The sequence below is a fragment of the Phascolarctos cinereus genome, unplaced genomic scaffold, assembly GCF_003287225.1.
Source record: "Phascolarctos cinereus isolate Bilbo 61053 unplaced genomic scaffold, phaCin_HiC Scaffold_5;HRSCAF=322, whole genome shotgun sequence".
NCBI classification, from domain to species: domain Eukaryota; kingdom Metazoa; phylum Chordata; class Mammalia; order Diprotodontia; family Phascolarctidae; genus Phascolarctos; species Phascolarctos cinereus.
Genome location: NW_027555958.1, coordinates 467,996,985 through 468,024,365, shown reverse-complemented (window position 1 = coordinate 468,024,365; position 27,381 = coordinate 467,996,985). Strand labels below are relative to the sequence as shown.

The following is a 27,381-nucleotide window of genomic DNA, read 5'->3' as shown; positions in this document are numbered from 1 at the left end:
CACAGACTAGCTGTGTGATCTTGGGCCAATCACTTTATCCCATGTGCCTCAGTTTCCTCATCTGTAAAATGGAGACAAATAATAGTATCTCTCTTACAGGGTTATTGTGAGGATCAAAAGAGATAATGTTTGTAAAGTGCTTTGTGAACCTTAAAGCACTCTATAATGCTATTATTATTATTTTTATATCCACTAGGACACTGAAGTTAACTGAGACAGTTTCCCACATAGCAATAGCACTGAAGCTGTAATGTTACCATTTACTTTAATTTCACCGTTACTAAATTGATTTTTAGAGTATTATCTTCTCCCAAGTAAAATAAATTGTAGAAACAGCATAATAATTAAAACTTAATGTCAGTATGGACCTCTGTGGGGTATGATGTTCAATCACATATCCTCCTTCCCCAAAATCTAAAATATCCATGTCAAGGAAACCCTGTTGGTGGATAGGTGTAGCAAAAGCTCAATAAAGCTGGTGGGGGGAGCATTTTCTGGAGGGTTAGAGTGAGTCTCTATTCTGGGAAAGAATGGCTGAAGGTTATAGGCCCAAGAAAAACACAGCAGTAACAGGTGATACAGGTGCTGTGAGCGTGGCTGCCATGTTATTAACTAGCAGGATTCACCTTATTTTTCAAAGGGAACGGAACATGCTCTATGAGACTCTTTGTAAAAATCGAGCTGGCAACGACTTATATGTTGAAAGGGTGATGCAGACTTTTACTGGAGCGCCCAAGCACAAGGAAGTTCAGTGTGATAAAATCCTAACAGAAGAAAAAGGTAATTGATGGATTCTTGATCTCTGATGGAAGACCAGGTTCCATGATGACCGGGCGTGCCCTTGAACCGATTCAGCAATCCTTCACTGGGCACCCAGCAGGTTCCTGGCTCTGTTAAGGATGGGGACAAGGAGCTATTGCTTCAGCTGAGAAAGAATGAAGTAGCTAGGACAGTGTATATGTGTGTGTATGTATGTGTGTACATGTGTATGACTATGTGTGGACCTGTGTGTATGTGTATACGTGATGTGCTGTAGAAATGCCAGGAAGGAAGGGATCCATTTGGATTAGAATCATCAAGGACAGTTTCCGATGGAAGGGGAATGTTGAATTCAGACTGGAAGGAGAGATAAGATTTGGATAGTTGGAGGGAAAGAGCAGAGGAGCCACCTGGAGGAGGAAGAGGAGAAGGAGAGGGAAGGAAGCATCCGATTATGGAAGGTCTTGAATGCCAAATCAAGCAGTTGAAAATTATCTATTTTTTATTATACGTGATTCATGTAAGTAGGTTGATTTGAGAAAACCAAAACCAACGATCTGTAAATTATTAAGATGATGGCACACTTTTGTGGCCTCTAGATTAATGGGACTTTGATTCCACGTTCATTCCTGGAAAATAATTTCTTGCTCCAATTATGTTGGTGGTTCTTTCTCAGCCTGTAGTCTTGCAGGTATTGCTAACATCATCCAGGAAGCCCCGGATCATCCTGAAGTAGGTGAGGAAATCGGGGTTGAGATTTTTGTTTCCGGTAAACTTGCTCGACTTCTTTCAGTCACCAGCATCTTTTTTCTCTTTCTCTCTGGCTGTCTAGGCATAATGTCCACCACTTGGACTTTGTATGATGCTTATAACGCCTTGGAATTTCCTGCTTCAACAATGAAACCAGAAACAGGGAAGTCAGAAAGTATGCTAGAGGTGGTGAGGAAGGACCAGGACTCCAAATATCTGAGCACTACAGACAGAAGTATGTTCCAGGTTGCTTTTGTTCGTGACCTTTTCTATGTGCTTTTTCAAATCAATTTTGTGCAAAACACAAAACTCTTTCTTGAGAAATCACACTGTTGATGCACTGTACAATCATAATAGATCTTAGACTATAGTTTTTAAAAATGCAAATTATCAATTTTTGTCCCTTGCCCCTAAAAGTACATCAATACAGTTGTCAAAATATCTCACTTAGGGGGAATATTGGATCAAGCCACCTACTTAAAGAGCAGAAGACTTTGCACATAAGACTTACTAAATGATGATTAACACTGTGCCTGTCACATAGTAGGCGTTTAATACATGTTTATTGATTGATCAATAAAAGAACTGATGGTGACTACATGTGGGAAAATTATTTTTTAAACAGAGATCCTTTAAAGCATTAGGTGTTGACATACTAAGACATTAGTTAGAATTTGATTCAGAATCAATGGAAAGCTCATGTTTGCTAAATATCCACGGTTGTATTCCAGTTAGTTCGTTGGTCTATTTTCTCTTAAAACCTTTCAGCGCCGGATTCTTCTTAGATTGCTATATTGCACTCGTAATGAACCTTTTGTGTCTTCGTGCTCACAACATAGTGTTGTTGCATGATAGACCACTTACATTACGGAACAGTTATGCAGAAGGTTGGGGAGGGGGTGGGAGGGAGCTCCTCAGGGGAAAGGGCACTTTACCCAATTCCCAAGATATATCTGAATGCATTGAAAAGGTAATGCTCAAATTTGGAACTATCCCCAAAGGGCTATAAAACTGTGCATACCCTTTGACCCAGCAATACCACTTCTAGGTCTGTATCCCAAAGATCCAAAAAAAGGGAAAAGGACCCACATGTACAAAAATATTTATAGCAGCTCTTTTTGTGGTGGCAAAGAATTGGAAATTGAGGGGATACCCATTAATTGGGGAATGGTTAAACAAGTTGTGGTATATGAATGTAATGATATACTATTATTCCATAAGAAATGTTGAGGGGCAGCTAGGTGGTGCAGTGGACAGAGCACTGGCCCTGAAGTCAGGAGGACCTGAGTTCAAATCTGGCTTCAGACCAAACACTTGACACTTGCTAGCTGTGTGACCCTGGGCAAGTCACTTAACCCCAATTGCCTGAAAAAAAAAAAGAAAAGAAAAAAAAGAAAAAGAAATGTTGAGCAGGCGGACATCAGAAAAACTGGAAAGACTTGCATGAACTGATGCTGAGTGAAGTGAGCAGAACCAGGAAAACATTGTACACAGTAACAGCAACACTGTGCAATGATAAAACTTTGATAGACTTAGTTCTTTTAAGACAATTCCAAAAGACTCATGGTAGAAAATGCTATCCACATCCAAAGAAAGAACTATGGAGTTTGAATGCAGATTGAAGCATGCTATTTTTCCTTTTTTTCCCCTTTTTTGGTGGATTTTCCCTTTGTTTATAATTCTTCTTTGCAACATGACTAATGAGACAATACATTTAATATGATTGTACATGTATGGCCCGTATCAGACTGCATGCCATCTTGGGTGGGGGGAAAGGAAGGAGGGGGAGAAAATTTAAAACTCCAAATCTTCTAACGGTGAATGTTTAAAACTAAAAATAAATATTAAAAAAAAGAAAAGATAATGCTCAACAAGATGAATCTTTGGAGTCTTCCTGATAGTGCTTGGTTTTTGATGTGGTAAATCGCACTATACGGATTAAGCTGTTGGCAATGGCTTGTCGCACTGCCGTCCTTGAATACCAGTGTGGTAAAGGGAAGATCAGACAAATGGACAAATGGGATAAAAATTGTTGAGCGCTTACTATGTACAGGGCACTGGGGACACAGAGAAAAAAGCCAGGCAGCCCCTCCTCTCCAGGAGCTCACATTCTAACAGGGGAGACAGTAGGGACCAAGGGTTGGGCTGCAGGTCAGATGGAAAGGTCCCGTAGTCCTTAGGCAGCAAAGAGAGGGCCACATCTCCTCTTGATGCCATTTCTACTTCCTGTCAGCTTCTGATGCTGAATCATTTGACAGGGACAAGGACTTTGGTGGGAAGAACTTTGATTTTGGGGTCTTTGGTAGCAGTGGCCCCAAGATCTCCAGGAGCAGATACCAGGCGGCATCTCCCTGGGGGCTGCTTCCCTGGGTAATGGTGGAGGGCACTGGGTTGAAGCAGTGCTGTTCTTAAGGCTCTTGGGTTGACTCTATCAGGGTCTGATGGTGGTCAGGGTGCTCTGATAGCCTGCGACCAGCTACCTGTCATCTGTCCTTCAAGGGAGAGATTCAAAATATTCAAAACATATTCAGAATAACCAGTTGGGAAAACGGTGCACTAATATGACGTTCGGGATGTGGCAGGGACTTGTAAGTCTGCTTTCTTTTGTATTCCGAGTTACTTTAAAATGGTCTGACCTGGATTACAGGTAACCACTCTCAACATCTCTTAATTTTCAAGGGTCTTTACTAGGTAAGACCAGAGATAAAGAAAGTAATGGGTACAGCTATTCTGGGAGGACATGCTTAGTTTCCTAAGTTGGGTTTGTTTTTTCATCACATTCATATATCATCCTTCTCCCCATTTTATGTAACGTTATATTGACAAAATGCAAGGGATAGGGATTGTTAGTGTCCCCCTGATTTAATGAGTGTGGGGAGCTCTCAGATGAGGAAGTTCTCTCTAGCAAAGTAGGTCGGCCCTGAGAGTATTCCTGGGGCCTGGAGAGGGGATGTGACTTACCCACAGTCACACAGATACTTATTTCTACAGATAAATTCTAAACCGAAACGACCCAGGCAGCATTTTATTCCGGGCATGTCTAGATCCTTTGGAGCAGATATCACTTGGCATCCCACGCTCTTTCCCCTCCTAGAGTCAAGTAAAAGAGAGATAGATGAAGAAAACAGCAGAAAATAAAAATGACAACAAAATCAGAGAAACTCTGCCTTCTTCCTTCAGTTTTGAGTTACCCTCACTGTTCTCGCTCGTAGCCATAATCCATTCCCTTACCCCCACCCCAAACACAGGCTCCTCAAAGAAATGGAGAAAATGAGTTACTCCCCCTCCCCTACCAAAGGGGGAGACCTTGCCATGGAAACCACACATTCTTGCTTTTTTATTCTCTTGATAATATTCTTTTCCTATCCCTTATGCACATGGTGGCTGGAGAGATGGAGTCAGAAAGGGTTCAAATCCTGTCCCAGCTCATTCCTGGCTCAGTGACCTTGGGCAGGTCACTTACTCTTAGCCTCAGTTTCTTTATATGTAAAATGGGGCAGCAGGGTACTGGGTTGCCTCTGGGCTCCCTTCCAGCCCCACATCTCAGATGCCAAGCAGTCCAGTTTTTCCCTGGGGAATAAACAGAGGATGAGGGTGGTCTATGAATACCTTCTCAGTGGTTGGTTCTCCCTTTTGTCAAACTCCGTGGTCATTGGTTTCTTTTTGAAAGGAGTTTTCCTCCCCAACAGACAATGTTTTATCAATATCCTAATCTCTTAAAATTCTCTGCCACAGTTTTCCACTAGACTATTACAAACACTACCTGTGCTTTAGGAAGCACCTTCTGGGCATGGCCAACTCCCCTCACAACCAACATCCTTTGAAAAATTAATATTTTATTTTCTCCCAATTATGTGTAAAAACAATTTTAACGTTCATTTTAAAGAAAATATTCATTTTGAACTTAAATAGAAAAAAGACAAAAAAGCATTTCCACATACAGAGCACAACATAAAAAAGATTCAGTATAAAACCATGAATTTCCATTTCACACTGTTGACTTTTTTTTTGAAGAACTATGTAATAAATACTACACATTTTCAAAGCTACCCTGCTTTTCTGTGCTTCCTTCTGAGTTTTCTTTTGTTCTCTGCTGTGCGTATTTAATTTTTTTCTCCCTCCCTCCCCACCCCACACTAGAAAAGGCCATTTGACACAGATTAATACATATATGTGAACCTATACTATACATACGTCTTTTTATCAGTTCTTTCTCTGGAGGTGGATAGCATCTTCCTTCATAGGTCCTTTGTAGTTGATTTGTGTGTTTGTAATATTCAAAATGACTTAGTCATTCAAAGTTACTCTTAGAAGAATATTGTTGTTACTGTGTACAACATTCTCTTGGTTCTGCTCATTTCACGCTTCACTATTTCATGCAAGTCTTTCCTTGTTTTTCTAACATCAACCATCTCATCATTTCTTATAGCACAGTAGTATTCCATCATAATCATATACCATAACTTGTTTAGTCATTACCCAATTGGTAGGTATCCCTGCAGTTTCTATTTCTTTGCTCACCACAAAGAGAATAGCCATACATATTTTAGAACATAGAAGTTCTTTTGCTATTCCCCTGACCAACTTGGGAGAGATTTACTTGTGGTGTTGTTGGGTCAAAGAGTATAGACAGTTTAATAACTCTTTGGGCATAATTCCAGATTGCTCTCCAAAATGGTTGGGTCAGTTCACAATACTACCAACAATGAATGAATGTCCCAATCTGTCCACATTCCCTCCAACATTAATTGTCTTCTCCTATCATTTTAGTCAATCTGATAGATGTGAGATGATATCTCAAAGCTGTTTTAATTTGCATTTCTTTAATCAATAGTGATTTAGAGCATCCTTTCATATGACTATATATAGTTTTGATTTCTTCATCGAAAAATTGCCTGTTCATATATTTTGATCATTTATGTATTGGGGAATGACTCATATTCTCATAAATTTGACAAAGTTCTTTATGTATTTTAGGTGTGAAACCTTTATCTGAGAAACTGTCTATAAATTTTTTCTCCCAGTTTTCTGTTTTCCTTCTAATCATGTCTATATTGATTTTATTTGTACAAACGCTTTTTAATTTAACATAAACAAAATTATCCATTTTACTTCTCACAATGCTCTCTACCTCTTATTTATTCATAAATCATTCTTCTATCCATAAGTCTGATAGGTAATATGTTCCATGTTCTTCTAATTTTCTTGTGATATCTCCCTTTATATCTAGGCCATATATCCATTTTGACCTTATCTTGGTAAATGGTATGAATATTGGTACATGCCCAGTTTCTGCCAGGCTACTTTCCAGCTTTTCCAACAATTTTTACCAAATAACGAATTCTTATCTCAAAAGCTTGAATCTTTACATTTATCAAACACAAGGTTATTATAATCATTTGTTACTGTGTATTGTATGTCTACTCTGTTCCACTGATCTGCCTTCCTATTTCTTAGCCAGTAACAAATAGTTTTGATAATTACTGCCTTATAGTATAGTTTAAGATCTGGTAACACTAAGCTTCCTTCCCTTATATTTTTTTCTTTAATTCCTTTGACATTCTTGACCTTTTATTTTCTTCCAGATGTATTTTGTTATTATTTTTTCTAGCTCAGTAAATCAGTTTTTGGTAATTTAATTGGGATAACATTGAATAAATGGATTAGGTGAAATTGTCATTTTTATTATATTTGCTCTGCCTACGCATGGACAATTAATATTTCTCCAGTTATTTAAATCTGACTTAATTTGCATCAAGTGCTTTATAATTATGTTCATGTAGTTCCTGGGTTTGTTTTGGTAGGTATACTCCCAGATATTTTATACTATCTACAGTTATTTTAAATGGGGTATCTCTTACTATCTCTTCTTGCAAGCTTTGTTGGTGATATATAGAGATGCTGATGATTTATGTAGGTTATTTTATATCCTGCTACTTTGCTAAAATTATTGTTTCAACTAACTTTGTAGTTGGATCTTTAGGATTTTCCAAGTATATCATCATATTGTCTGCAGATTATTTATTTCATTACCTCATTGCCCATTCTGATTCCTTCAATTTCTTTTTCTTCTCTTACTGCTGTTGCTAGCATTTCTACTACAATATTAAATAATATTAGTGAATATGAGCTTCCTTGTTTCACTCCTGATTTTATTGGGAAGTTTTCTAACTTATCTCCATTACAAATAATGCTTGCTGATGGTTTTAGGTAGATGTTTCTTATCATTTTAAGGAAAAATCCACTTATAACTATGATTTCAAGTGTTTTTAATAGGAAAGCCTTTTCTCCATCTATTGATATAATCATATGATTTTTGTTATTTTTGTTATTGATATAATCAATTATGTTAATAGTTTTCCTTACATTAAACCATCCCTGTGTTCCTGGTATAAATCCCACTTGGTCACAATGTATAGTCTTTGTAATGTATTGTTGTACTCTCCTAGGTAGTATTTTATTTAGGATTTTTGCATTGATATTCATTAATGAAATTGGTCCATAATTTTTTTTTCTAATTTTTGCTTTTCTTGGTTTAGGTATCAGTACCATATTTGTTTCATAAAAGGAGTTTAATAGGACTCCTTCTTTGCCTGTTATTCCAAATAATTTGTTAAATATTGGAATTAATTGCTCTTTAAATGTTTGGTAGAATTAACTTGCAAATCCATCTGGTTCTGATGATTTTTTCTTAGGAAGCTCATTTATGGCCTGTCAAATTCTTTTTCTAAAAATAGCTTTATTTTGATATTGTATTTCCTCTTTTATTAATCTAGGCAGTTTATAGTTTTGTAAATGTTCTCCCATTTCACTTACATTGTTAAATTTATTGCCATATAATTGAGCAAAATAATTCCTTATAATTGATTTCATCTTCATTAGTGGTATATTCATCCTTTTCATTTTTAATACTAGTGATTTGGTTGACTTCTTTTTCTAAAATCTTATTAAGCAATCGCTTATCTATTTTTTTTTTTCATAAAACCAACTCCTGGTTTTATTGATTTCAGTGGTTTTCTTACACTCAGTTTTATTAACGTCACCTTTAATTTTTGAGATTTTTAATTTGGTGTTTAATTGGGGGTTTAAAATTTTTTTCTAGTTTTTTTTTTAATTGCATACCCAATTCTTTGGTCTGTTCTTTTCTGTTTTATTGATATAAGCATTTAGAGATTTAGATTTTCCTCTGATTACGCTTTTGCTGCATCCCATATATTTTGGTATGTTATCTCATTATTGATATTCTCTTTAATGAAATTATTATTTCTATGATTTGTTCTTTAATCCACTCATTCTTTTAAGGTTAGGTTGTTTAGTTTCCAATTAGTTTTTAATCTGTGTTTCCATTGTCCCTTATTCAATATTTTTTAAATTGCATTGTGATCTGAAAAGGATACATTTACTATTTCTGCTTTTCTGCATTTAACTATGAAGTTTTTATGCCCTAACATATGGTCAGTTTTTGTAAAGGTACCATGTATCATTGAGAAAAGGTGTGTTCCTTTCTAATCCCATTCACTTCTCTCCAGATAGCTATCATATCTAGTTTATCTAAGGTTCTATTTACTTCCCCAACTTCTTTATTATTTTTTTTGTTAGATTTATCTCATTCTGAGAGGAGAAGGTTAAATACTATTATAGAATTACTATCTATTTCGACCTGTAATTCATTAAACTTTTCCTTTAAAAATTTAGATGCTATAGCATTTGATGCACGTAGGTTTAGTATTGATATTACTTCATTTTTTTATGGTACCTTTTATATTGTAGCTTTCCTGCTTAGTTCTTTTAATGAAATCTATTCTAGCTTTAACTTTGTCTGAGATCATGATGGCTAACCCTTCTTTTTTTTTTAACTTTAGTTGAAGCATAATAAATTTTATGCCAGACCTTTATTTTACCTCTGTCTGTATCTCTTATTTTTAAATGTGTTTCTTGTAAACAACACATTGTCAGATTCTGGTTTTTAATCCATTCTGCTGTCTGTTTCTGCTCCATCGTGAGTTCATCCTATTCACATTCAAAGTCATAATTACTAGTTATGTATCTCCCTCCATCTTATTTTTCCTCACTATTCTCCTCACTCTCTCTTTTTATCCTATTCCTCCTTACACATCTGATTTACTTCTAACCACCACCTCCTCCCTAATCATACCCTTTTAAAGAATCCTTCCTTATTCCCTCTCCTTAAACTCCTGTACCTTAATCTACCTACCCCTCTAAGAATCCCTTCCCTATTCTGTTCCCTTGCCTTCCTATTTCTTTATAAATCTAGAAGACTTTTATACCCTTCTAGATGTAGGTGTCATTCCCTCTTTCACCTAGTTCTGAAGAGAATAAGGTTCCAGCCCCCCCAGCCCCCCAACCCCACCTGCTTCCACTGTAACAGTTCTTCCATTCACACCTGGTTTGTATGAGATAATTGCCCCATGTTACCTCTCCCTACCCGATTTTATTTTTTAGAATCATCCCATAATACTCAACCCCAAGCTTTCTATGAACATATTCTCTTTCAAACTACCCAAGTAATGATAACATTCTTAAGAGTACAGATAATATTTTCCCACATAAGAAGTAAATAGCCTGACCTTAGTGAGTGCCTTCCAGTTGGTTTTTAATGTTTACTTTATGTTTCTTCTGAATCTCACATGTTAAATTTTCCATTGATTTCTGGTCTTTTTGTTACAAATACCTGAAAGTCTTTCAATTCATTAAATGTCCATTTTTTTTCTGCATTTAGGATTATATACAGCTTTGGTGGGTAGATTACTTTTGGTTGCAAACCTAGCTCCTTTGCTCTTCAAAATATAATGTTCCAGGCCCTTTGGTCTTTTAATATAGAGGCTGCTAGATCCTGTGTTATCCTGACTGAAGCTCCACAATGTTTAAATTGTTTCTTTCTTGTTGCTTGTAGTATTTTTTTCCTTAAGCTGAGAGCTTTGAAACTTGGCGATGATGTTCCTGTGAGTTTTCATCTTGAGATCTCTCTCAGGTGGTATTCAGAAGGTGATTGGTGGGCTTTTTTCTATTTCCATTTTACTCTCTTGTTCTAGAACTTCAGGGCAATTTTCCTTACTAACTTCTTATAATACCATATCTAGACTTTTTTTAAAACCATAAGTTTCAGGTAGTCCACAATTCTTACATTGTCTCGCCTCAGTCTAGATCAGTTGTTTTTCTTTCTTTTCTTTTTTTTTTGTAGGCAATAGGGTTAAGTGACTTGCCCAGGGTCACACAGCTAGTGAGTATCATGTGTCTGAGGCCAGATTTGAACTCAGGTCCTCCTGACTCCAGGACCAGTGCTCTATCCACTACGCCACCTAGCTGCTTCTATCAGTTGTTTTTCTAATGAGATGCTCCACTTTCTCTTCCATTTTTTCATTCTTTTGTTTCTGTTTTATTATTTCTTGGTGTCTTATAATGTCATTAGCTTCCCCTTGTCCAATTCTAGTTTTTTAAGGAGTGATTTTCCTCCTTAAGTTTTTGGATCTCTTTCTAATTGTTTGACTCTCTTTTCATAATTTTCTCAGTTTACTTGGGTCGTTCTTACTTTTCCCAGTTGTTCCTCTCTTACCTGATTTTTAAAGTCTTTTTTAAGCTCTTCCAAGAACTCTTTGGGCTTGCGACCATTTGACGTTTTTCTTTGAAGCAGGAGTGGCTTTTCAGACTTCACTATCTTCTTCGGAGTATGCACCTGGATCTTCTCTGTCCCCATAGTAGCTGTCTGTGATTGGGCTCTTCCTCCTTCCTTTACTCATTGGTTTAGTGGCTTGTCATTGTAGCCAGGTTCTAGTCCCAAGGTGGTGGGGCAGAGTGATGCCTCAGGCTTCAGATGTTTTATATTGTTTTCTGAGCTGCATCTGGGGGCCTAACCTCAGGCACTCCTCTCTGCCCCTGAGCCAGGGCTAAGCCCTCCAGTTATACCATCACCACAAACGCTCTTGCTCCAGTCCTTCCCTCGGCTGCACACTTCAGCTCATCCCTCTACCCTGGAACCCAAACCAAGGACTCTGCATGCTAGTAAGCGCCCATAGCTGGCAAAGGCCATGCCCTTCTGCTACTTTGCTCATTGGGTATATGCTCAGTCCTCCTCACCTACAGCCCCAGCCCAGGATATGTCTGGTCAGCACAGCTGGGCCTGCCATCCAGCAATAGCTTCCCCTACCCAGATGTCTAGCCCCAGCACTGTCCATGATGTGTAAGTTCCTGAAACCAAGGGAAACTCAGCTGTCCCAGGGCTTATTGTGTGTTGATTCAGGAGTGGCTGCCTGGAGGTGTTTGCACTTCAGCTGGGTCAAACCTTTGCCCCAGGAAGTCGGATCCTAAGGTCCTCCCAAATTGTCTTAGGAAGACAACTGCTTTACTCCAATTTTTAATGATTTCTGCTGCTCCAAGTTCACTTTGAGGTGATATTTTATCTTGTTTGTAGGAGAATTTTGGAGAGCCTGTCTTTCCCACCATCTTCCCAACTGGCTTCCTAAACATTTATTTTTAAAAATTTTAAGTTCCAAATTGTCTCCTTCCCTCCTTTCCCTCACCCCTCTCTATAGGTGATACATGTGCAGTCATGCAAAATATGTTTCCATATTAGTCATGTTGTGAAAGAAAACATAGACCAAAAAAAAAAAATGGGAAAAATGAAGAAAGTGAAAAATAGTATGCTTCTGTTTGCATTTAGACTCTATCAGTTCTTTTTCTGGAGGTGAATAGTGTTTTTCATCATGAGTCCTTTGGAATTGTCTTAGATCATTGCATTGCTGGGAGTAGCTAAGACATTCATGGTTGATCATCATACAACATTGCTCTTACTGTATACAGCATTCTCCTGGTTCTGCTCATTTCACTTTGTATCAGTTAATGTAAGTCTTTGCAGGATTTTTTTTTTTTAAAGAGAAAAGGGAATATCGAAGGCAATGGGGATTGTGTAAGCAACGGTACTGAGGTAGATTATTGCAGTGTCCCAGTTCCTGAAAAAACCTGTTAATTATTTATAATTATTATTGTGTGTTAGTTGTTTAATCACCTGACTTAGGCATGTTAGTAGCAACAGAAGAATTTGAGTCAAGTTTGCAAGTTCTTTCTGATGAAGGCCTACTTAACCTTTGCACACAGAGGCATCTATTAACAATATCCTGATTAAAATTTATTGTTTCTTCTCATGACATTCCTTTTGGCTGACTTGCCTTTAGGCACCACCACAGCCTGCTAGGAAAGACATGATCCCGGCTTGGCAACAGTATTTGAAGGGCTGTTATTGCCACCACTTCTGCTAGCATGTAAAATAGGAGTGGGGGATTTCTGTCTTGGACAAAATTTTCCCTAGGCCAACGGATGGCAGCATCCCCATAATCTTTTGCCCTGTATCTTTATTCCCTTACACAGCCAAACTCCTAGAAGAAGCTGTCTATACCTGTCACCTCCATTTCCTCTCTTCTCATCTACTTCTCAGCCCTTTTGCCCTGGTTTCTCACCTCATCATTCAACTGCAGCTATTACCTGAGTTAAATAGGGTTAAGTGACTTGCCCAGGGTCACACAGCTAGTAAGTGTCTGAGGCCAGATTTGAACTCGGGAAGAAGAACCTGGCGTTCTCTCCACTGTGCCATCTAACTGCTCCCCCCTGCCCCCGAGTTAACAGTGATCTCTTAATTGCCACATCCAAAGGCCTTTTCTCAGGCATCTTCCTGAGCTCAGATCTGGACTGTCACACTTCCTAGCTGTGGGACCCTGGGCAAGTCACTTAAGCCTGTTTGCCTCAGTTTCCTCATCTGGTTTGAGCTGGAGAAGGAAATGGCAAATCACTCCAGTATCTCTGGCAAGAAAACCCCAAATTGGGTTACGGAGAGTCAGACAGGACTGAAGAGCAGCAAGTGAAGGCTTAAGAAATGCCTGGCGGTCAGCGCCAGTGCTTCTTCACACACACGCCACAGCCAGACCAGCTTGTTGGATTGATCAACAAGAAAGATTCTCTCACTGATCTTTCCTGAAAGCAATCTCTGCCTGTATGACCTTCCCAGAGACTGCTCTGTCAATAAAAAGAATAAATTCATGTACTGCACTGTCATGCACATTCCATATTACTTGTAGCTCTTGGGAAATGAAAAGGAGATGAAAATTCATGAAATTTTAGGAACCCTGGGCGGGTCCCCCTGCCTCTACCGCCCACTGTCCTGAAAGCAGAAAAACAGCATTCACGGAATCTGAGTACTATTCTGTGGCTAATTTTTCATTAAGCACCTAGGTCATACTGTTCTCTTGGTATTTTACAGCGAGTGAAAACAGTTCTACAATCGATGTTGAAAGCATCATTATGATCAAAATTCATGAGGAAGAGGAAGATCGTTCAGAGTTGATATTGAAGTCGGAAAAATTTCAACAGGATTTATTTTTCATGGAGAGGGTTCTCATGGAAAATATATTTCAACCGAAACTCGCAGCTTATCGACAGCTTCCTATCCTAGAAGGTATTTTTTTTTAAAAAATATAGACAATTGTGTTTCGTTCCTGCAGGAAAAAATGTATTTTCTCTGATATGGGGACTCTACTTACCTAGTGTCCCAAAAGTTGGTTAAGATTCATAAAACTTAAAACTTCAATTTCTAAAGATGAACACCTTGACCAACAAATTTTAATTATCTAATTTAACTGTGTAATTTTAATAGTATAATTATCCTTTCTACATTGTGGGGGTTAAGGGTGCAGCACCTTGGCTATCTGGAAAATACACGTGAAATTCTTTTGTCCCTCCTTTCACACTGAAGAAGTCTGAATCTTTTTTCTTTTATGGGGTGTTTACAGTACTGTATTGTAAAACTCAGGTTAAGTATTTGGTCATAGGCTGTATGTCGTCTGCTGGCCTTTATGGATTCCAGAAAACTCCCCAAAATTCCCATTTAATTTCTTATACTGACCTGCAATATAGCAAAACTGTGATGGGGAAAGTTGTGACTTGGAAGAGATAAATGTATTTATAAAATAATAGAGCTGCACCCTTTGAAGGGATATCAGGGAACACTCGGTCTGACCCATACCCTGACCTTGAATCCTGTTAAAGAGGAGTCATCAAGGCTTGATCAAGACCTGCTATGTACCAGCCACTGAACCAAGCCCTGGGGTTACAAGGAAGGACTGAAAGACTGTGCCTGCCCTCCAGGAGCTCACATTCTCACGGGGGAAGGAGAATTTGTATGGCTCTTAGTGCTGGATGAAGGACGTCAGTGACTCATGGAGCAAGGACTCGAAGCCAGGATCTGAAGAACCAGTGTAAGCCCGGGACTATAGGGTTTGGTGTAGGGGTTGGGGGCGAGCTCAGAAGGGAGTCAGACCCAGAAAAATTGCCTGGAAGCCGGCAGTTAGGTTGGATTAAAGAATACAGAGTCAAACGAGCAGCCCAGAATTGGACGGCACACAAGTAATGAAGAGCACACCTGAAAACAAAAATGGCGGTAGAGAGGCTGCTTGGTGGGCGAGGCAGCGTGAGCTTCCACCGAGGAAGGTGGAGTCACAAGTGTTCGGATGCACTGTTTTCGCAAGGTCAGAAACTGAATTTCATGATTACCCCCATGAGCGATCAGGCCCAGTGGGATTGATTGACTCACAAAACGAAAAATAAACCAAGTACTGGTGATTCCTGGCATTATGGGAATGCTATCCACAGTACTAGGGTACTAGGATTTGCAATGGGAAGCATGACACAGTGTGGCAGAGAAAGCAGTGACTCTAGACTCCCACGTTCGGATCCTCCCTCTGACACACACTACTGATGGCATGGCCTGGGCCAGGTCATGTCATCTCCCTGAGCCTCAGTTCTTCAACTGGAAAATGGGGGTGTTGGACTAAATGCCTCCAAGGTCCCTTCTGGCTCTTCTGCTAAGTAGTCCATTCAAGAGGCCAAATTGCAAAATGTATGATGGGAAACATATACACCATGACCCTCTTTTCCAGACCAAGAAATAGCAAAATGTCTGACAAAGGATAGTCTTTTTTACAAAAGCTAGTCAAAAGTACACTCGCTTTTCTTGAAAATGAGATTGTCCCAGATAAGGAAAGATTTCTGGCCACCAGTAGGAGAGCTGGCCCTGCTTTCCTGGCTAGGCCATTCCCTCCAGGCTGAGGAGAGCTTTCAGATAACTGAATGACAAAGTCAGTTGTGGCTAAATGCTGTCTCCAGGCCTGGGCATCAAGGAGACCTTGGGCAGCTCTGTCTGAAAGTGTGGCTGGCTTGGCCCGTCTTTTTGGAATAAAAACAAAGATTCAGGTGTCCGTCCTCCAGAGAGGTTGGTGACATCAGTGTGAAACTACTAGATTTGGGTTTGAAATCATTGTTGAAACACACAGGGATGATTTATTACCCTCTGCCTTTTATTTTTTTTTTCTAGACTCCAGACCACAAATATATAATATTGTTATAACATTGCCTTGGCCATGGGCTCACAGATTTAGACCCAGAAGGGATCTAATCCAATGCCCTTATTTTACATGTGAGGAAACTAAGGCCAAGAGTAGCTAAGCAGCTTGCCCATGGTCACAGAGATAGTTAGATGGCAGTCATAACTTGAATCCAGGGCCTTTGACTCAAAATCCAGTGTTTCTTCCACTGTATGGATAAAAATTAATGAAAAAAAGCATTTATGAAGTACTTGCTACATGCCAGGCCTTGTGCCGAGCTATATACATATGTATATAGAGAGAGGCGTGTTTGCCTAGGTAGTCAGAGGGATGATGATTGGGAGGGGGAGGTGGGCCACCCTACTTGTTTCAGCTAATTAATTAATTGCAGATTATTTTACTCTGGTTGCATTTTTGGATGAGTGTCTCCCTGATTGGGATTTTGGGAAACGCTTTTTACTTAATGAGGTTTAGGAGAAGACCTTGGTCTTACTTGACCCACTTATAAGTGATTTCATAGAGGGGGTTCTTGTTTTCATTTGCTGCATTTTATGTTGACATTGGCTTCAGTTTTAGAAGGTGACATTTTCCAACTTTGTTCCCAAAGTCTGACGGGAGTGTGTACACCGACTGAGGACATTGGAAGTCAGAACAAGGTAGAAGAACCACACCTCGTAGGTGGGCAGTAGCAGGAAGAGAGAGAGGAGGCAAAGGGGATGGCTGGTGGTTCAGTGGGTAGGGCACTGGGCCTCAGGTCAAGAAGACCTGGGTTCAAATCTGGTCTCAGCAGGTGAATGGTGAGGTCAGAAGCCAGGGCAAAAGGGCTGAGAAGTGGATGGGAAGAGAGGAAATGGAGGTGTCGGGGAAGGACAGCTTCTTTTAGTCTCAGCTTTGCCACTGACTAGTAACCTGCCCTGACCATGTTGCAGTCATGTAGTTGAGAAAATCCCATGAGCTCCTTCAAACATGGGTGGTGCCTTGCAAACCACCTGATGGTGGGTAAGGAGGGACAGGGCTTGAAGGACCCTGATCTCGGGCTGGAAGGGGCTTCTGAGGCCATCTAGATCAAACCCTCCATTGTAGAAATGAGAACAGTGAGGCCCAGGGAGGAGGGGAAGGGCCTGGCCCAGACAAGGGCCCACAAGGGGTCAGAGGTGGGATGATAATGATGGGGAAGATGATGCCTTTCCTGCTGGGGAAGAACAGGAGCCGACTCTAGGATGTGGCTAGTCCACATCCGCAGGTGCTTGCTGGGGAATGCAAGCACTGGCCTGGAAAGGGAGGGAGAAGAGAGAAGACTGGGACTCACAGAGGCAGCAGCATGGCATCGGGGCAGGAATGGGTCACCTGGAGTTCGATATGATTCAAAGCCTGCCTCTGGCACTTCCTAGCTTCGGGACCCAAGTCTCTGGTGTTCTCTTCTGTAGAACGGGGAGAATAACACCTGTAGTCCTTGCCACACGGGGCGCTTGTGAAGATCACTCGAGAAACATTTAAGATCAAAGGATGAATTAGGATGATGCACTGAAGCTGCTTCACAAACCTGAAAGAGCTATATAAATACAAGCTCTTCTTCTTATTGTTAGAGGGAAAAAGAAAAAAAGATTTTTGGGTTAGAATTATATATAACCTTATAATTATAAGATAGTTATGTAACTTGTGATGATATAACCTTCTAATTCCCTCAAGTGGCCTTCTCCATATCTTTTAGTATTGTGTGATGTGTCATAAAATGTTTGAATAAAAGATAGTCATGTTTATTTTCCCTGGTAATGTCTCTAAAAGCCAGACTTTGGGAAGGGCATATTAAATGAACAGAATTTTTAAAAGGGAGACTTTTAGGTCCTCAGTGGAGGACCCAGCTCTCCACCCCTATCTTTTTTTTTTTTCTCTTGAGAGACCTTCTCTTGAGAGAGGAAAAATAATCAGTTGAGACATCCATACAAGTAAAAAATCCCTAAATTTTAGGTCATGAGAATAGCTAACTAGCATATATAAGATGTTTTTCATTTATATTATATATAATATATATACATACATATATGTGTATATACATGTTATATATACCCATACATATATGTATATATATATATGTGTGTGTGTGTGTGTATACATATAAAGATACATATGCATACATACATAAATCTTTAAGCTTTGAAAAGCACTGTGCATCTCTTATCCCATTTGAGCCTCACCACCTTGGGAGGTAGGTGCTATCATTATTTCCATCTTACAGATAAGGAACTGAGGTTAAGTGACTCGGCCAAGGTCACAAAGCCAGTGACTGAGGCCTGACTTGAGCTCAGGTCTTCCTAACTCCCAAGTCCACTGCTCTATCCACTGTGTCACCTAGTTGCCTAGGAAAAAAATTAAAAAAAAAAAGCTTAACTTGGCTTTTGAAATGTAGAACAGACAGTATGATCTTTTGTTAAGGGACGGTGATAAATCATAGAACCGTATTAACACGAGAGTAGATACCATGCGTCCAGTAGAGGTCAAGGTAAGGAGAAGCCAGCATCTCCCACCTGCTGATGCTTGCCCCACTAGGCCACCCTCTTCCTCCAGTATTTGCATCGCAAGTCTCCCATTCCTAGCCATAGCTGACCTTGCCTCCTTGAAGGCTTACTGTCCAGTCTCCTCTGCTGGCTCCTGCCCTGTTCTTCGGTCCTCTCTATTTCCTACCCGATTGGCTCTTACTTCATTGTTCTGATTTGCTGCCAGGAGTACTGACCTCCCAGTGGCCTGACCCAGGGGAACCCCTTTTGAAACTTGCTAAGTCTCCAAAACGACCGTGGGAAAGAGTGATTCTTGTCCGTTGTGTAAGCCCCTGGGCAGCTTACATAGCCCCTGCCTCATTTGGCATTTTCTACACAAACTGGCACATTTTAATAACATATGAACATTTGCCAGTTTGCAGTTAGTCTCTTTTGTCCTACTTGGAAACCTAACAAGTGAAATGATATTTTAGCAATAGAAACAGCTTTTGCAGTCTCTTAAAGGAGACCCTGTTGAATTTAGGGAGAGCTCCAGGTGTCTAAGCAGCTACTTTGATGTTTAAGCTGGCTTAACTGAGTTAATTACAGGGTAGGGGTAACACACACCAGCCGTGTTTTCAGGAAGCGCTCTTTATCCAAGCTGTATTTCAGGAGGAGAGAACAAAAATTCACACGTTAAATAAATGTGTTTTGTTTAGTTCTATCCAACGACTTATTCTTTCATGGCAGCTTTGTAAGATGACCTTGCTCGAGTCAGTAAAAGAGGGGCTTCTCATTTGTAGACGGTGTTTGGCACAGCTTGGGTTTTGGCAACCCCATTTAATATAAATACGTATATGTAGGCATGCGTGTCATGCATGTAGATGTAGATATATATATATATATATATATATATATATATATATATATGTATGTATACATACATACATCTATTTTAAAAAAATTCTTTTGGCTGGGGATAATAATCCCAGCCTTGCTTACCTCCTGGAGCACTTCTGATGATCAAGATAGATAACTGAGGTGGGAGGTGAGGGGCTTGGAAACAGTAAGATGTTCTGTGGAAGTGCTATTGGTTATTATAGGCTGCCAAAGAAGGCATTCACAGTAGAGAGAGAGGGTTGTGGATGAGAACCTTTGGCTCCAGGGAGGGGATTGGTGAGAGAATGACAGAACAGTGTACCTACTCCCCCACCTCTCAGTGACCTAAAAAACCCTTTGATCTGTTCCTGAAGCTGGGGGTGGCGAAGGGGGTTGGGGCACATGAGCTAGATTGATTGAAATAATCTATAGGAAATCCCTCTTTAACTTGGATTCTATACTGAGTCACCTCCATAATTTTGGCGAATGAATGTGGTAATCTATGACTCCCTGTATTATTCTTTACTTGATATTAATGATCAAAAGGTCATTGAAAAATGTTATCTCTGTTCTATCTTTAAGGAAATCTTGCATAATTTTGAAATATGCCTGGAAGCTACTTTGTGAAGGGGGCAGAATTTTACTCTGCTGAATCAAATGCTTTTTTAATGGTCAAAAATAGTACAGATCTTGTATTCTTTTTCATCTTCTAATCTGACCATTATATGATTGTCGAAATAATAAACCTAAGACTTAGTTGTTTACCCTGCCAAAAAAAAAATTTCTTTTGACTGTGCCTTAGGCAAGGAAGAAGAGAAGAAGAAAGAAGAAGAAGAAGAAGAAGAAGAAGAAGAAGAAGAAGAAGAGAGTTATCCCCAAGTAGAAAAGGTTAAGCAGAGTGAGGATGACGAAGATACAGAAGTTACTGAAGAGGAGTCTGTGGAGGCTGTGGAAGAACCCATCCCACCCAATCTAGAACGACTGTGGTCGTTTTCTTGTGACCTAACAAAAGGACATAATGTGAGCAGTATGGCCTGGAACAAAGCAAACCCGGTAAGTTAGCAAATAGTCTTTGGAAATCATCTCCAGGGCGGAAGGGTTCAAATCAAGCATTCTCGGCCTCCAGCCTTGAGCAGGAAAGAAGACTGGCAGATCCCCAGGGTCAAGAAGCTAGAACCCCATGAAAACAGGAACATGTATCCATTCCCAGCAGCATGTTCCTAAGAAGGGTTTGAGGCAGGCGCTGCTTGGACTCTTGCTAGGTGCTAGCAGCTTCTGTTGATAGTGACTATGGCTGGTCCGGGTCAATTGGACAATCAGACTGTAGGAGCAGCTCCCACCTTTCCATAACAGATACTCCAGCTTTCTATACTTTAATTTCAATGTTAGTCATCATTCAGGAGGGATACCAGAAAGTTGGTTCAATTAGGCTCCATTTTACATTCTCAGATTATACCAAGTAAAGCAGTAAGATTATTTTAGGAACTATACTAGCACTTATCCATCCAAATGATTTGAGTGTCACCACCTTCAAAGTAGTCCCCTTGGAAGGCAATACACTTATTCCAACAATGCTTCCCTTACTCACATTCCAAAAAGAAAAAAAAGCCCAAAGGCTTTTTGGGAACTCTTTCCCTTCATGTAATCGATGGCCCAGCCAAAATAACTTTGTGCTTTTCTTGACACATTTCATTTCCCATCTCTAGGTCTTTGTCCAGATTGTCTGTTGTGTTTGAAATACCCTTCCTGTCTTTAGAATCCCTGCCTTCCCAGAAGCTCATCCCAAGCTCCACTGTGCCCAGCCCCTAGTGTCCCTTTTAGCATATTTACTGTGCACGTATCTTTACTTACTTACATTTTTGCATTTGGTTTCCCCTCCTGTAGAATATAAGCCACTTGAGGACAAGTATTTCATTTTTCTCTTTATATTCTTGCTGCCACACACGGTAAAAGCTTGATTAATGCTTACGAATTATAGACAAACTAGAGCATTGAGGTTACACTGAATAGCCTCCAAAGGGGCAAATTTCTATCCTTTGAAAAAAGATTTAATTTTTTGGAAGAATCCAAAAGCCACGTTAAGTCAAGTCTGGTGAATGAAATAGGTAGGAGAGCAGGGGGATAACGCTTTAGTTCTTTTCTTGAAGGATTTCTAACCTGGGCTACAGGAACTTTTAAATTTTTTAATATTTTGATGATTGTATTTTAATATAATTGATTTTCTTTGTCTTTGTTTTATGCATTTAAAACGACTTTTCTGAGGGATCCACCATAGGTTTCCTTGGACTGTTGCCCACAAAAAGGTGAAGCAAAGGGATGAGTTTTCTTGTGTGCCTCGTCAGGTTCTTTCAGAACACAAGTCTCCAAAATGTTTTGTGTCATGGCAGCCCATTGTCACACTTAGTTCTCTCCCCAGTGTTCCCACAGTCCAGGGATTAGGGGAGCAGACAGCCCCACAAAGCAGCTGTCTTATTTTTAAATTGCTCCATAATAAGGTGTTTTATGCCTACAGAATCTTTTATTACGGTCATTATAATTTAGAAACTGATCATCTGTGTTGAAACTCATGTAACAAATGTGAATACATCAATTAGATCTCCTTTCTACATAATTTATATGGATTTGTGTTGCAAGAAACATTTTTTTATGCCATCTCTGATATCTAATAAGGCCCTAGTCATATTTTGAATCTGTTCAAATTCAATTCTTAGATTTTCAAATGGAAATGATGAATCATTATGGAATTGAGAGTTTGAATATGCAAATGTGAGAGAATGTGTACTCATGGGTAGGTGGAGGGTATGTCTTGTATATACAAATGGTTTAGGCATGTTCTGTGACTATTTCTTTAAATGACTTACAACTTTTATTAAATGATTTTCAATTTATACTATAAATAATTTTGTTATGCTTACAAGCACTTGTGCTTCTATCTTTAAGGCATCTAAAAAAGTCTGGTTTGCTGTGGCTTAAACCAATGCAGTTGTCAAAACAACTCTTTAACAGAGTAATGCACTTGGCCATGTTTCTGTGCCAGCTGTGTCTTGATTCGAAATCTCTCCTTCTGGTTTTCAGGACCTGTTGGCTGTTGGTTACGGGCAGTTCGGCTTCAGAGAGCAGAAGAGAGGACTGGCTTGCTGCTGGTCACTAAAGAATCCACTGGTAAAACCAAGAGCAAGAAGAACATTTTGTATTTGCTTTATTAAAAGTTGACATCATTCCTATAACATAACCTATAACCGGAGACTTCCCTGCATTAATTTTCTGTGGGTCGAATCCCTAATAATCATGGCACATTTATTATTTTTTCAAAAAGTGTATTGTTTATTTCTGCTACCTTGTGCTAATTGTGGAAGTCAAATGAAGCCATTGAAAGTCCTGTTTCTTTTGCGCTTGGGTTGCTCTGTTTTCTAGTCTTCCCGCCGTGACTCAGTTATCCTTTTGGTACGGCTGCTTAGCAATGGAGATGATTTTAGGTTTACTGAATTTGTGAAAAAAGCATCCGGGGATTTGGCAGGAAAGAACCACAATTCCTTCCTCCTGAGCCCTGGCCAATGCATTGTTTGATCAGGATTTTTAGCTGTGTGACAAACTGTTTATCCCTCTGTTTCCTCATTTGCAAAGTGGGGATAGCAATGACACCTCCATGCCAGGGTTATGGTGAAGATATATGATGTAAGAGAAGTCAGGAATTTTGGGAGCCTCATAGGGTTACATGCAGGGCTTATAAGGCTGTAATACAAGGCTACAAGAGGCAGTTAGGTGGCCCCAGAGAGCACAGAGTGCTAGGCCTACAGTCAGGAGGACCTGAGTTCGAATCCAGCCTCAGACTGTTAGTCTCTGTGTGACCCTGGGCAAGGAGCTTGGCTTCTTGGTTTTCTCACCTGTAAAACTAGGCAGTTGGATGCAGTGGTCTCTAAGTCCCTTCTGCCACTAAATCTAGGGTCCTGTCACACTTTGAGCAGGTCCTTCAACCTCCTTCTGCCTCAGTTTCCTCAACTACGAACTGGGGATCATGACAGCACCTCCCTCCTAGGCTGGTTGTGAAGATCAAACGAGATAATGTTTGTAAAGTACTTAGCACAGTTCCAGGCACATAGTGGGTACTGTATAAATGCATATTCCCCTTTTCCCTTTGTTGTTATTATGCAGTAATGATGAAGTGTAGTTCTCAAAATATTGAAAGTTAACAAAAATGCTTATTTAAAAAACGAGTTTACAGACCTCGGCTTATTAAAGTGTATTTTACAGGATCCACAAGGCAAAAGGATTCTCAAAAGATGGCGAGGCCCTCCAGGCCCTCCTGTTTAAAGATGACAGTGTTCTGATCCCATGAAGCCCTGCAGGATCTCTTCAGGGAGATCTACAAGGACTCCAAAGTATCGTCCTAACCGTCCACACGGGAAAAACCAAGTGGATGAATAACATCTGTTTTCGGACAGTTGCAGTTGGATGGTCAGATCTTAGCAAGTGAACACACCAGTCCATACCCCGAGAACTGGTGTTTCATAGGGCCAATGAACTGGGTCCAGAATTAAATAGGAAAAGATCAGGCTGCATTTCATTTGGGAAATGCACCATTCACCTGTTAATTACTGCATCTGTTTACATAATGCATAAAAATAAAATGATGGGATCAGTCTTTTTGACATCAAATTTCTTTTTACCTCTCAGCAAACAGCCTCCATATAGGGAAGGAAAGTGGCATTTACTTCTTATCAGAGGAGTCATAGGTAGGACATTCATATCAGTCAGTCAGCAAACGTTTATTCAGCACCTACTATGTGCCAGACACTGTGCCAAGCTCTGGCGATCCCAAGAAAAGTAAAAGACAGTCCCTGCCCTCAAGAAGGGCACAGTCTGCTGGGGAAGACAGAAAAAATAGTGATGATCATCGGCAAGGAAAGGCACTAGCAATAAAGAGGACCGCTACAGGCTTCTAGAAAGTAGGATTTCAGCTGGATCTCAAAAGAAGCGATGGAAGCCAAGAGGTGGAGACGAGGCGGGTGATCATCACAAGCGTGGAAGGCACCTAGTCGCGGGACAGAGTGTGTCATTGGAGGGGTGGCAAGAATCATACCAGCTCCTCTTTATGAGGCAAACCTGGTCCTTTGCCAGCGTCTCCGCTCTAAGTCACGTCTGTTTCTGCTTGCAGCTTTCATGCCAGTCCACTGATGGATGCAGTGATTTCACCAAAACCCCGTCTTTGACGAGAAGCTCCCCTTTGTTTTCTCTGTACTTTTGTGCTGGCTAGTTCTCATCCCTGGAGCACCCTCACTCCTCACCTCCACTTCGTGGAATCCCCACTTTCCTTCAAGGTTCAACGGAAGCTTCACCTTCTTCATGAAGTCTTTCCTGATCACTCAGCTGCTTATTCCCCCACACCCCCCAAAGGATCTTTTATTGGTTTTATCTCCATATGTACACGTTGTCTCCTCTAGCATCTCAAGGGTATCATCTCTTCACTTTTGCATTTGTATCCCCAGTGTTTGGCACATAGTAGGTGCTTAATAAATGCTTTTTTGACAGGTTGACTTGCAATAGGAAGGTTCTCACTTTAATTTATAGGAAGTTTGTGATATTGGTAGGGTTAGTTAAGGTATAATGGGGGTAGGCACAAGTCTTTGAGAACTGGTGAACTCTAGACTCTCATTTCAGAAAACTGGGACGCAAGCTATGAGGGTGTGGCTGGGAAAGAGGGAGCTCTGTTTTGGACACGTTGAGTTTGAGATGTATATGGGATGTCTCAGGAAGAAGATATTTTCAGAACTTTAGAAAAATATACAGAATAGCTTGAAAAATTGTGGTTAATGAATGGAATGGAATGCTCTTGTGCTGTAAGACTGAGGAAATAGATGATTTCAAAGAAACATGGGAAGACTTGTGTGAAGTGAGAATAACCAGAAGAATAATTCATTCTGTAACACTGATATTCTAAAAACAAACCATTTTGAAGACTTATAAATTGATGAAGAATGAAATGAGCAGAACCAGGAGAACAGTTTATACAATAACAACACGCTGAAAAAATAGCTTTGAAAGTTGTGAGAACTCTGATCACTATAATGACTTCCATGATTCTAGAGGGTCATTGATGACGTATGCTATCTGCCTACTAACAGAGAGGTCATGGATTCAGGGTGCAGAAGGAGTCATTTCATTTTTTTTTTTTTACCATGGTCCATGAAGGGATTTGTTTTGCCTGACTATTCGTACTTGTTACAAGGAATTGCCCTTTGTTTCTGTCCATCTATGTTTCTTTGATTTTTTCTTCCTTTCTCTTTCTTTGTCTCTTTCTTCTTCTCTTTTCTTTCTTTCTCCCTTTCTTTTTCCCTTCCCCTTCCTTCCTCCTTCCTTTTCTTCTCTCTTCTTTCTTTCTTTCTTTCTTTCTTTCTTTCTTTCTTTCTTTCTTTCTTTCTTTCTTTCTTTCTCTTTCTTTCTTCCTTCCTTCCTTCCTTCCTTCCTTCCTTCCTTCCTTCCTTCCTTCCTTCCTTCCTTCCTTCCTTCCTTCCTTCCTTCCTTCCTTCCTTCCTTTCTTTCTTTCTTTCTTTCTTTCTTTCTTTCTTTCTTTCTTTCTTTCCATTCTCTCTCTATTTCTTTCTTTCTTATGGAATGGGGAGGTGGGAAGAAGAAAAAATAGATTTTTGTTAATTTTTTTAAAAATGTGATTTAAAAAATTATAGCAATTGCTCACCTACCATTTTTTAAAATTCATCTAGTAGTTTAGTGATAAGAGAATATAACTGTCTTAACCACAGCCTTGTTTTCTTTTGCTCAGTGGCCAGAACGTGTTTATCCGAGTCTCCATGGAGTGACATCTGTGGATTTCTCTATAGGATCCCCTAACCTTCTCGCTGTTGGATTTTACAATGGTACCATTGCCATCTACAACGTGCAGAACAACAATAGAGTTCCTGTCCTGGACAGTAGGTGAGATCCAGGAAGAGCTTACTCTTGTATATACAGCAGGTGAAGTTTGCTCTACCCTCGGTTTCAAACGTATGAGGCTGCACTTAGGGTCCTCGTTAGAGGTTGTACTTGGGCTATGGAGGCATTCAGACATGTAGTACACATTTTATGTTTCACTCTGCCAAACCTTCTTAGCACCAAGCTGAAGAAATAAAAGGCAGAAGGTGTCACTCACTGTCAGTGCCTCATTGAGTTAGATGGTCAGTAAGGCTAGATTGCAGATAATTCTTGCCTTGATTAACTTATTCATCTAAATGCATCTGGAGAAAATAGTGTCGTTATTCTGAAGGGGCACTGTGAAAGATCATGAATCTGTAAGCAAGAAGTGTATCAAAGGGTGAGATCTCCCCTAGAATCTTACTAGACAGGCCAGAAAGTCATATGAGTTCAAGGAGGAGTTCACTGAGCGTCGGTGGACTTTCGGAACCAACCCAGAGCCTACACTGACCCACATTAGGCCAGTGGTTCTGTTAGACCAGGAGTCTGAATGCCATTTGCCAGAGCTAGAGATCAAAGTTCTGAGTCAAGACTGAAATGTTAAGAGTCGGACCTGAATCCCCCAACCAAGAATCCTGACATACCTGTAAGTGCAAAGATTTTAATTTTTACATATAGCACAATTTGAAGTAGAGGGAAAACCGAGTTAACAAGAAACGCTTGAATATAAAAGGAGGAGAACTGGAAGGAGTGGTTGGTTTACCTGGGGAAATTTTGTTATGTTTAATTTGTTTGATTATATTTGTTTGATTTGTTACATTTGATAAATTTGTTACATCTCTTACATTTGAGTAAGAAGCTCTATGGGTGAGTCATGAAAAGTAATTTCAGCGAAGGGATCTAAGGGATGGAGGAACTTCTGAAAGAAATACAGCAAATGCCCCACCCCACCCTCCAAAAAAACTCTCCAAAAGAGATCTAGAAAATCAACCAGGCTGAATTCTGATCAGGAAATTTTTTTTAAAAAAGTAGTAAGCAGTCATTTTAGCCAGGCCAGAGCATCATAAGAAGAGAGACAAAGAGGCCTGTGAGCACGGGGAATGGGGTCTGACCAGGCACAGCCCTGAGGCACACTCCAGCAGCCAGGCAGTGATTGTGTACCAGGACAAGGAGGGTCTCAGACCCAGCATAGAGAGGCTTAAATTCACGCCCAGTGCAGGAAGAGG

General features: G+C 40.0%; 1 protein-coding gene across 1 annotated transcript in view; it reads left to right on the top strand.

Annotated features, from left to right (window-relative positions):
- Positions 1–27,381, top strand: part of DNAI4 (dynein axonemal intermediate chain 4) — a 79,770-nt gene that overhangs the window by 32,261 nt on the left and 20,128 nt on the right. Inside the window, exons 6-11 of the mRNA XM_078156705.1 lie at positions 641–780; positions 1,592–1,744; positions 13,778–13,972; positions 20,088–20,302; positions 22,325–22,411; positions 26,028–26,179. Of these exons, the coding sequence (XP_078012831.1) occupies positions 641–780; positions 1,592–1,744; positions 13,778–13,972; positions 20,088–20,302; positions 22,325–22,411; positions 26,028–26,179 (942 nt within the window). The remainder of the gene's footprint in view (positions 1–640; positions 781–1,591; positions 1,745–13,777; positions 13,973–20,087; positions 20,303–22,324; positions 22,412–26,027; positions 26,180–27,381) is intronic.